The sequence below is a fragment of the Bidens hawaiensis genome, unplaced genomic scaffold, assembly GCF_021521415.1.
Source record: "Bidens hawaiensis isolate Kalapana, Puna unplaced genomic scaffold, B.hawaiensis_p1.1 tig00039069_1, whole genome shotgun sequence".
Classification (NCBI taxonomy): domain Eukaryota; kingdom Viridiplantae; phylum Streptophyta; class Magnoliopsida; order Asterales; family Asteraceae; genus Bidens; species Bidens hawaiensis.
Genome location: NW_027505591.1, coordinates 81795 through 93631, shown reverse-complemented (window position 1 = coordinate 93631; position 11837 = coordinate 81795). Strand labels below are relative to the sequence as shown.

At 35.2% G+C, this 11837-nt stretch overlaps 1 protein-coding gene across 1 annotated transcript; it reads right to left on the bottom strand.

Annotated features, from left to right (window-relative positions):
* Window positions 1-1221: 1221 nt before the first annotated feature.
* LOC143614148 (LRR receptor kinase BAK1-like) lies at window positions 1222-3398 on the bottom strand. Its single transcript, XM_077087666.1, has 7 exons — window positions 3243-3398; window positions 2921-3053; window positions 2763-2834; window positions 2216-2359; window positions 1860-1931; window positions 1691-1762; window positions 1222-1309 (listed from the first exon to the last, which is right to left on the bottom strand). Exons 1-7 carry the CDS (start codon window positions 3334-3336, stop codon window positions 1222-1224), a joined length of 675 nt encoding a protein of 224 aa, XP_076943781.1. The 5' UTR covers window positions 3337-3398.
* Between the last annotated feature and the right edge of the window lie 8439 nt (window positions 3399-11837).

Genomic DNA, 11837 nt, shown 5'->3' with positions numbered 1-11837 from the left:
GTCAGATTTATCAATTCGAGTCAGAATTAAAGAGTTTGAATGAAATGTTTATGATTTTGAATTCATGGGTGTAGGTTAATGGGGACCCGGGGTGTCCCCGGTCACCCCCGTTTTTCCGCTTAGCATGATAAATTTTCACGATTTTGTCCGAAAATATTTATAGGTGTTACACCCTCTTATAAAATTGAAGTGCACCCTCTAAACAAACTAGAAAAGAGGTTGTGTGGCTAACGCATTGGTCGTTAACTTGGGATGTCCTAGGTTCAATTCTTCTTATAAAAGTTTTCTAATTTTTTTATCATGGTATATAAATTTTAGGATATACGTATATACACACCCTATTAATTACTATATAAAATCCCCGAGGATAAAAACTTAACAAAAACCAGATAAAGGACAACTGAAAGAAGTCGTATGATGCATTGACTATGCATACAAATATTATCATGAAGCTTTAGCTGCCTCAAAAATTTGTCTAAGTATAAATTATTATTTTGTCAAGAACTTGCCTTTTTTTTTGTATATAACCAATATAAATGCTATATATAAGCTTAAAATTCTGTATATTGTCAATATAAATTACAAGTTTGATTGTTGAAGGCTTTTTGCTACGTTTTGTTAGAGCGATTGTTGAAACTTAAATTTGATTTGTATGTATCAGAGTGTCAAGAGATATTTCCAAAGAGAACCATCCGAACCGAACCAAATCACCGACATGAAAATTTATATTTTTTGACCTGACCCGAACCGAATCACCCAAAAATTTTTAGGTATGTGACTTCGGTCACCCTGTGATTTAGTCCAAGCTTCATCAATTGAATTAGATTTTGAGAAAGTCAAGTCAAAAATTGTTTTGCAAATCCTATTTGTGCGCGTCCTAAAGTTGAAGGGCGTTAGAGGTGACAATTTTAACCCCCTTGTATAAATATATGTTGATAACAAGTCAAACTGGTAAAATGAAAAATAAAAGGCGGGTCAAACAGGTTCAACAAATCTAACAATTTTCTTAAGTATATATTAATATCAAATGCTAAAAACATCTTGTTTGATTTTTTTTAAACCAATGATATTATTATTTCATAAGATATAATCTTTGTAACAATGTTAGTACATTAAGATTACAGAAAACTCAAAACAGATAAACAAAAAAACTTTCATATGACAACCCAACCCAACCCAACCCAACCCAACCCCGACCAGACGTGAATTACCTTAAGGTGATTATGTTTTCAATGGAGTTGGAGCAGGAGCCGGGGCTGGTGCAAGAGGAATAATCGCGGGAAGAATCAACTTTGGATTATTGGCGAAACTGAAAGAATACAAAATTTTTCAGTCAACAACACGAAGTGGTGTGGTGACAAGTTGACTCTTCTTAAAAGTTGACTCTTCTCTTTAAGAATGGGTCAGTTTGGGTCAGGCTATGTTTTATCTCTAACGATCAAACGAGTAGGAAGTTTCCAAAGTACTTATTTAATGTATAGAACCAGTTATACCATATTAACCCAGAGAATCATATTGTTATTCAAGTAAGATAATTTTGCTATCTTAAGTCTTAACTAACACTACTTTTATTAGAAAACAAAAATGAATATACAATGTTTAAGACAAACGGTGTTTTGGGTTAGCCCAGCCCAACCTTTTCCGATCTGTACAAAAAGTTACCTATTTGACCCGAACTTGTTTCTGTTACCTGATAGGCGTGAACAGTGAAAAGGAGCCATTGTTAGGAACATATCCTCTCAGATTATTGCTTGATAAATCACTGCAAAAAACAAAAGAAATAAAATACGTGTTTATCGTTGCTGTAATATATACATGAATAGGTAAAACCGGGCCAGCCCACTTTAATATATACTCACAGAACTTGCAGCGTAGTTATGGTAGTCAATGAATATGGAATAGTTCCTGTCAAGGCGTTGTTGTTGAGACGACTATCCTTGCATAAGAAGCAGATAAACAACACCGTGACTTTTCAGATAATCACAACGATAATTTACTAACAGATTATTTATTTCAGTTGTGTTTTATCTTAAATGGGTTAGATTGAATCATTGAAATACGCTATAAGAGGAACGGTTCAAACATTTTAAATGTCACATAAAGTTTCAGGCTAATTTTAAGATTTGCATAATTATTGTAATAATATTGTTGATGTACTGATAATTAATGCAGTAATATTTATCAAGATAACAATGTGAATGATGTGAAATCATACAGGAAGCGAAGTTTCTGAAGCTTGCCCAATGATGTTGGAATGTGACCTTCTAACTTGTTTAGGTAAAGATCCAAGCTTACTAAATTCGTTAAGTTCCCAAGATGTTCAGGAATTTTTCCACTTATGTTATTATTGTATAGCTCCCTGTCACACATAACATTAATTTAGAACCATGTTGGTATTTGTAACAACTAGAGGCGGTAAAATGGACACATTCGACAGGTTGGATAATGGTAAAACTTGGTAGGAGTTAATACTTGGTTGGCTTGGCCCAAATTAATATTGTCCAAAACTCTCACCTTTTCTACAGATAATTAATGGGTCAAACATGATTGTTACATTATTTCCAATATAATTTGTCTTCAATAAAAAAAATTAAGATGTTTTATGTATCAAAAATATTTTTGGTGACTTTTTTGCTGTTTGGCCTCTTGATCTGCTTCCTTTTACACGAAATCTTTTATTTTTTTCATTCAACCCGTTAGCAGTTAAAAACACCGAAATTATTATTAAACAAGGGAACTTTGTTAGATAAAGTAACACTTACAAGTACTGCAGATTCGCAAGCTGCCCAAGCTGTGAAACAAGTTGACCAGTCAAGTTCGCAGTTCCAAGATCGCTGCGAATGTAGAATTCTTTGTAAGACTTGATGATGGAGAAATTACTAATATTTCAAAAATTTGTTAAAATTGTGTATAAGCTTACACTCTTGTAACAGAGTTTTGATAGTTGCAAGTAACATGGTCCCAAGTACAAGGATTGACTAGAGTTCGATCCCAACTTTGCAGAACGTTGTAAGGATCGCGCAACTGCTTCCTGAAGGCATACAATGCATCACCTGTCTTACGCATAACTCGGTTACTTGCTCATCTTAAACACATCAAATTAATGAATTTTCTACTTAAGTTCTTCAGAGCATGCATAGTACAAGGTTACTTAATACTTGTTCAAGATTTCAAGAAAGCAGTTGAGGTAAATGTAAATTACTAGTGCATTTAATTAAAACTGACATCAATAAATCACATACCTTCAGCATTCCCATAAACAATGGGCATATCATATGATACAGAAACAAACCAGATGAGAGCAGAAGTTGAAATCAGAGAGTGGATCCGACCCATTTCGACAAATGGGTTGTGTTTGGGTCAAGCTAAAGCCTAACGGTTACTGAACCAGAAAAAGATATAGATATGACAAATTATTGTAGCTTTAAAAACAGCTCAAATTGACTATGTCAAGTTCTACAGTCCACAAATGAAAGAGTTGAATGGGCTTTTGGGAATCAAATCTTCTAGAAATTTTCTTATCCTCTCTCTTCAAAAAACACAAGTGGTGGTGGGAAAAGCCGGTTATTTAACCGGATTTTTTTATTTCACATTTTCCTTTTCTTTTCTTAATTTCAAAATTAATTTGCATGTCAGGACTCTGAAAGGCTTTGCAACCCATCTTTAACTAAGTTCGAATCCTAAAAATATAGTGTTTTATTCTATCCTATTAGTGATATACATTTGTTGGAATCGAACCGAAACCCATGCAAAATTTGCTGCATGCATGGTTCAAACACTTTAATCAAGGGTTTTTGCTTGTTTTATTATCATCGTTAATGGGGTGTAGGGAGTGTAAAACAAGGCAAGTTATTCATGAGCTATTCAAGATGTTGGCTTTTATTTTTGTTGTATTAGGTGGTTTGACAAAAAAATATATGAATAAAAAATGAGAAGTGGTTTTAGGTGCTGGCTGAATTTTAAATGATTTTAGGTAATTTGTTATCTTAGATAGCGGATTATGAGGACACATAAGCTAACTTTCCAAATGGCAGCCCAAGTCATCCAATTGTGACATGTGGAAGCCGCTATCTCAAATAGCGGATTACGCAAACTGCCACTTTTGAACAATGACTTGGACTTGGACGATGATATGGATTGTCATTTGGAAAGTTAGCTGATGTGTTCTCATAATCCGGTTATCTGATATAGCAAATTATCTAAAAGCACTTAAAGTTTAGTAAGCCACCTAAATTCATTAATTTTTGGTAAAATCACCTAATCCAGCAAAAAGAATCGGATATCGGCTAGTCACAAGCTCATATCGATCCGAGCTTAAACAATCTCGTGTAAAAAAAATTGTTTATTAAACAAGCTCGTGCTTCACTTATCAAACTCAAGTAGGCTCGTAAGCCAAAACAAGATATTTTTTTTTTCTGTCCTGTTAAATATATATTTACACAGTAGTTACTATATGATCACTATATATAAAATTATCATTAAAGTAACTAAAAGTATCCATAATCAATATCTATAATATATATATATATATATAAATGAAACCTTTAAAAGCTCTATGGTTACTTCCTAAATTCTTTTAAGTTATCAGATTGCTTTATTTGTAAATGGAGTCTTCTCGTGCATTTGACACGAATTAACGGGTATGGGTTTAACCAAACCCAGATAGCTCTTAAACGGGTTATAACATCTCATTAAATTAAAATTTAATCTTACCAAATATTTTATATGAAAATCCTATAAAATAGGGTGTACTAAATATTAATATCCAAATTAAAAAAAAAGATATTATATAATTAAGAAACAATTTTATAGTAAAAAAAAATAAGTGGGTCATGGGTCACCACATCCAGATAGCTTTTAAATTGCTAATAACATATCATTTATTTGTGAAACCCTTTTATTATCAAATCATAAGTATATTATTAACTTTCTTACAATAAAGAAAATTAAAATCCAAAGCATAAATATTAAAAAACAAAAAATGTAAAACAACCCTAGTAATACGGGGTGGGTCATGGGTCTCACCAAACTCATATATCTTTTAAACGGGTTATAACATCTTATTTATTTGTAAATCTCTTTCATCATCAAACCCTGAGTATATTATTAGCTCCCTAACAATAAATAAAATTAAAATAAAAAATATATAAATATTAGAAACAAAAAATGAAAACAACCCCGTAATACAGAGGATAAAATCTAGTATATGTATATATGAAAACTATAGTCATACATTAAATAGATATAATTGTGTATTTATCAATTGGTGTATGAATAAACGAGACAATCTCAAAAATTATTAGCGTCTGAAATGAGACAAGTTCTAGCTGGAGTCCTCGTAACTTAGTTGAGTCGAGCACAACTTAAATGAGATTGGTCTCGGCTGTCTTCATCCCTAACCATGGACAAATTAAAGGATTTCACCGTTGAAATACGAATATCCGTTATAATCATTTATATTAGAGTGATCTTTTATTAGTTTAAGTTGTTAATTTTAAATATGGACTGTTTAAAAGAGTGATAAATATTTCTTAGAAGTTAGACCAAACCCAATGCAATGTATTTAGCTTGCATTTGTGATATGAATGATGAATTGGAGGAGAGAGACAAGACAAAGAGAGTTTTGAAAAATCCTTGGCTAAGTACATGTGAGGGAGAATGAGAGAGAAAATGATGAAATAGAATGTGTGAAAGGAAAAAGAAATGATAAGTACGTTTACATACTTTGTATTGGTGATGGTCTTAATATTTTTATATCTAATATTTAGTATTTAATAACAGTTAAATAGATATATTTCCAAGAACATAATGGTTGATCCTGACGGTCAAGTCGTACAATAATAACAAAATATTTTAATCGGCCCGGTCAAAGAATTTTATTATAACTTGTCATTTATCTGACTACGTTTCTTAATATTCAATTTATTTATTGTAATAACATATCAGAAACACGTGAGTTGAATAAAATGTAGTGTTACGACGTTTATCTTCTCTATCTCCATTATTGACTTGATAATTAGAGAGTTTTTATTAAGTATTCTTGTTTTTGTTATATTTGCAAGCTAGAAAAGAAAACCTTGAAATACAAAAGAAAGTTCTGTCCTTTAACAAGGAAATACAAAATTAAAAAGGATTGTGTTATGTTTTGATTGTAAATATTTTAAATACCGGTTCATGCTGGCCGGTTTAACCGGCAATACTGGGTTTCGCATATCAGGGCGGTATTTTGCCTGATATTTTTGAACAGTTTGCTAGAATATCGAACCGGTTGTTTTTTTAAAATACCGGTTTAACCCGGCAAACCGGTTTAATGCCCAAGAGATTTTTGATATTTTGTGGCCTATATTTTTAAAAATTACTTTTAACCTAGCGATTAACATTGAAATGGGTATACTTTTGAATTATTTTTTAAAAAAACAAGTAGTGTTGTATTATTTTTTAAGTATGGATTATATTTTATTATGGAATCATATGTTTTTGGGTTATGTTTTAGTTGAAGTTGCAATATCTCAAATTACAAGGTAAACTACATAACCCGGTTGAACCTTCCGGTACAACCCGGTTCAACCGGTTATATCATTTTTTAGTCCAATCCGGTATGAGTAAAAAACCAGTTTTTAAAACATTGATTCCAACGGTACAAAGTTAGCTGTCAAATTTGTTGAGATCTCTAAATGGGGAAATGATGGAAACTGATCCCTTACAATATTCATATAATTATTTTGTTATAATTTCTAACACTTTCCCTTAAGTTGAGTAGTGGGGTCTCCAATCCTCAACTTGTCAAGACAACTGTTGAATATTCTTCCGTTGGCGGCTTTGGTTAGAATGTCTGCAAGTTGGTCTTCTGATTGAACGAATGAAAGCTTTATAATCCCCGCTTTGAGTTTTGCTTTGATGATACTTCTATCGACCTCCACATGTTTTGTGCGGTCGTGTTGGACAGGATTTTTTGAAATTTGTATTGCGGCTTTGTTATCACAAATGATTCTACTGGCGTCGGTTTGGAGAAAACCAATTTCTGTCATAAGTTTATCATCTTTAAAACCTCTGTCACGCCTTGTGTAATCCCTCGGAATTCCGCTTCGACACTAGATAATGCTACGACCTTCTGTTTTTTGCTTCTCCATGTATTTCCACCAACTAAAGTGAAGTAACCCGATGTTGATCTTCCATCATCTTTGTCTCCTACCCTGTCTGCATCAGTATAACGTTGAAATTTTAGGTGTCTATTTGGTTGGAAGAGACCCTCGTGGCCTGTTGTTCCTTTGAGATATCTGATAATTCTTCATACTGCTTCCATGTGAATAACTTGAGGTTGATGTATACATTTGCTGACTACTCCCACTGCTTATGCGATGTCTGGACGAATATGCGAAAGATACATTAATTTTCCTACCAAGCATTGGTACCTTCTTTATCTATCAGTTCCCCTCCTTCCTCCATATGTAGTTTATGATTAACCACCATTGGCATATCATCCGGTTTGCAGTCGATCATACCTGTCTCGGCTAAAACATCAAGAATATTTTTTTTTGACATATAAAAATACCTCTTTTAGATCTTAGTACTACAAATCCAAGAAAGTATTTAAGCCTTTCTAGGTCCTCATTTCAAATTCTTTAAAAATGTTTGCTTTCAACTTCTTCATTTCTTCATCATCATTCCAGATAATGATCATGTCATCAATATATATGATTAAACAAGTTACAAGGTTACCTCTGGTTCTAAGGAAGAGTGAATGATTAAAATTTCCTTGTCGAAATCCATATCCCTTCATTGCTAGGGTAAATCTACCAAACCAAGCTCTAGGAGATTGTTTTAGCCTATAGATCGTTCTTTTTAAGTGACAAACTTCTTTTGCTTTGAAATTTTCCGTGAACTCGGGTGTAGCTTCCATATACATTTTCTCTTTTAATTGTCCATGAAGAAATGCATTCTTAACATCAAATTGATGAAGAGGCCATCCTTCATTTACAACTATCGAGAAAAGGACACTGATTGTGTTAGTCTAGGCTACCTGAGAGAATGTTTCTTGGTAGTCAATCCCATAAGTTTGAGTGCAGCCTTTAGCCACCAACTGTGCTTTGTATCTTTCAATAGTTCTATTTAGTTTATGTTTAATCATGAAAACCCACCGATTTTCTTTCCTATGGGGCGATCACATATCTCCCATGCATTATATCAGTGCTTTCATCTCTGTTTCCATAGCATCCTTCCAATTCTTTGATCCTAAAGCTTGTTCCACACAATTTGGAATTTGTTTCGCGTATAAAGAAGCGTTGAAGGCTTTAGCTCTTTAGATAATTTTTCTTCTGCTATGTTGGTCATAGAGTATCTGGAGGATTTGGATACTTTTTTTGGTGAGTATCTCTTTGCAGGAATTCCTCTGTTGATTCTTGGTGGGAGGAAATATCTCTCGGTTTTTTCTTGTTGACTTATTTCTTCTTGTATCGGTTCTTCTTGTTCTTCCTGCATTGCTTGTTCTTCTTCAACTTCATGATTGTTAGTTGTATCAAAATTTTCATCTTCATGACTTATATTGTTAGGAATGGAATTTTAAGAATTACTAGGAGTGGAATTTTAAGAATTACTTACTTGAGATTCTAGGTCAGTATTGGAATTTTAAGAATTACTTACTTGAGATACTAGGTCGGGAGCAATTGGATCTGGAACACTAATCAACGGCCCATCGGGTTGTGAGGTCGGTGACTCATTTTGGGTATTATGATTAATTTCTTCAGATGATGAAGCCCATTTTGGAACCCACTTTATGTAACACTCGACTTTAAGCAGAATACACTTGAGTGCAACATGAAGATCTGAAGGTGATCTTCGGGATCTTCTGTTCCGTCATAAGTCTTGATGTTGGCTGCAATTTTGATTTTAGTTTGGAACACAAAGATAGCTATTTGTTCTGAAAAGCATGACAAGGTTGAAGGCTTGTATGGCTGGTAAGGTTCCAAATGTGTCAAGTCATTTATGCTGGTGGTAACAATACTTGGAACTTGAGTAACCACAGGTTGGCTTGTGGCTGGGAAGCCTTGAGAAGCTAGTCATTGTAGGTTTCCCGGACAAGTTTGGCCATATTGAGACATAATGAGGGCGGCCATATGAGGATACGTCATGTCGGGTAGCATGAGACCTGGTTGTAGGTAAGCTTGTGGCATGGAACATGCAGCTTCTACCATGCGTGAGGTCATCATGCTACTTGCCAGAGGTAGTGACATCAGAGTTTCTGCCAAGGAGGTGCTTGTTTGGGGAGGTACCACAGCATGTGAGCTTTGAAAAAGCTGTTCCATAGTGTACTCTCCTGCTCTGTTAGGAGTTATGAGTGAAGCTGTGAGGCTTACCCTTTCCCAAGGAGAGTTCATGTTTACATATTCCTTGGTTTGTGAGCTCCTAAGTCCTTGAGCGTTTCTTATTGATGGAGAAGGTGTGCTCATGTTTGATGGACCAGGCATAGGGGAGAGTGTAACTTCAGGTTCCTCGGTATAATCTAGCCTTATTCTCACCCCTTAGCACGCTCCTCCTAAGCATAATTGTTCATTAGCTCCCTGAGCTGGAGAAAGTTCTGTCTTAGACACCCTCCGGCGTCATATCTATTCTCTCCACCGGAAGTAAGAAATCACTCCTTGGAAAGAATATTCCACTTCCAGTTGAAAGTGGTATTTGGAACTCGAAATATTGTGACAATGTGGTTGTCGGCCTGCTCGTCTCTGGTGAAATACAACCGATATTTTCTTCTGGGGAGGAGTTATCAAGTGGCCGATCATCGTTCGAAGGGATACTCTTTTCGGGATTACTCTTGTCAGCCATGAAAGGATAATACTTAAGAACAATGGAGCTGAAACTACCGGAATCTTTGTTCTAAGTAGCGCAACCCCACGGTGGGCGCCACTTGTTGCTACAATGATGTAGCTAACAACAAGAGTATGGCAGTCCAAGAGTGTATCCGAACAAGAGCTTCTATACATGCTAAGAATCAAAGAAAACACGATCGATTAGTCTCACCATAGGAGGGGGTCTCCTACGATCGACCTCCGGCATGAGAATCGGTGATATGATACGATGATAAAGTTGTAGGAGTGTAAAGAGAGAGTTTAGAGAGAATTGAGTGAAAATATAATGAAATACCTTTGGTGAAATATTCCTTTTCTAGGCAGTCAGAAGCTTCCCTGGGGGAAGCTGAAGCTTCTTAAGGGGAAAAGGTCAGCTCTTCTTTCAGTTTATGCAGACTGGGTGTATGCCATTTCTATATAAGCTTTGTCCAACTTTTATTTGTCTTCTTGTTACTTTTACTTTATGGCAGACACCAGCTTTTCGTCAACCATGACTTTTTCTGAAATTACTGTAGCAAGAGTTTCCTTGTTAACTTAGGAACCTTGCTGGGCAAGTGTCAAGCTTCCCCATCTGGAAGATTATGTTCGTAGATTTTTTATTCCTAAGTTTCCATGGCTTGTAAGCTTATGTTTGCTGCTCATTTATTCCTAAGCTTCTTTAGCTTGTGAGTGGGTGGTGGTACCCACGTCATCAGTTTTCTTGTCAAGGGATGTGCTTTGTAATCAAGCCACCGACATAGAACTTAAAGTCATAGTAGTATTATTTTTTTTAGCTTTGATCAAAATTTGGGTGACACTTAATTCGAAGCCTTGGGAGCCTTTTATTCAATTGGATTTTTTTTTTGTCCTCGTTTATTTTGAACAGGTTGCTTTAAATGATCTGAACAAGAAACAATAGAAATAGAAGAGTGATTGTTAAGGTTTGTTTGGTCAAGTAGTGTCTCTTGGTGTAAGGGCTCTTGGATTCGACCGGGTTAAAGGTTAGGGTTTGTTTTTAAGTTCAGGTTTGGCTATTAATTATCAACTATGCTTTAGGGAACCATGTTTTGTGAAGAACGAATTTTGGTTTAGATTTATCTACAGGAGATCAGTCAGAGGTAACTATTTACAGTTTATTTATAGTTTCTGAGTTATGAACAAATCGATTATTTTAACAGTGTTCAGTAGAATAATCGTTATGTTTAGGCCCGTGCCATTGTTGTGTTCACTGTTTTTGATTTGTTTCCACTTGCTATTGTTATGACTGAAGATGGGATGGTCATGATCAAAAGCTTTAACGGTTTGTATTTCGGTTGGTTGGTTTGTCAATGGAACTTGGATGTGGTACTGACGGGGATAAACCTGTGAAAATGGAACCAGCGGGTTTGAAATATTTTGGTAATGAAACGAGGTGATTACTCTTGATTGACGAGGAGCGCTGCTTTCGGTATCATGGAGACCACAGTTTATGGCATGATATGGGCTCTTTTAAGCATGTGTGAGGAATCAAGTGGTCCTATTGTGTGTGATGGTGACGACATAAGTGAAAAAAGAGCTCGGTGGCAATTCATGTGAACTATTGCTCGTTTGGATAAACTTTCGGTTAAGGTTTGCGTTAACTGATCGCGTGCATGGTCATAGAACCCTTGGTACCGCTTTCTTTCCTTAAAAGCTTTGCTGTTGTTATAACCGTTTGCCTATTAGTTTATTTGGAACTGTTTTTGTATCTTCTTGTTTGTTTGGAGCCGTGAAGTTTTATCTCGTTCAGTGGTGATCAGTAGTACAACATTTGATGGGATCGGGATCTTGTGCTAGGTGAAGACATTTGTCGAGGAAGTCCAATTAGGGATTCATCCCATGGAGTGTTGGTTTGGCAATGGTTTGGGATAACAGAGACAGTGGGAGCTGGGAATAGTTGACTTGATTGGGCTGTATGAAGGTGTGGACATTCTTTAGAGTCGATGTCCAAAGATAGGAAATTTTGCTTCTGGGAATGCGTCTAGGATGATGCATTAG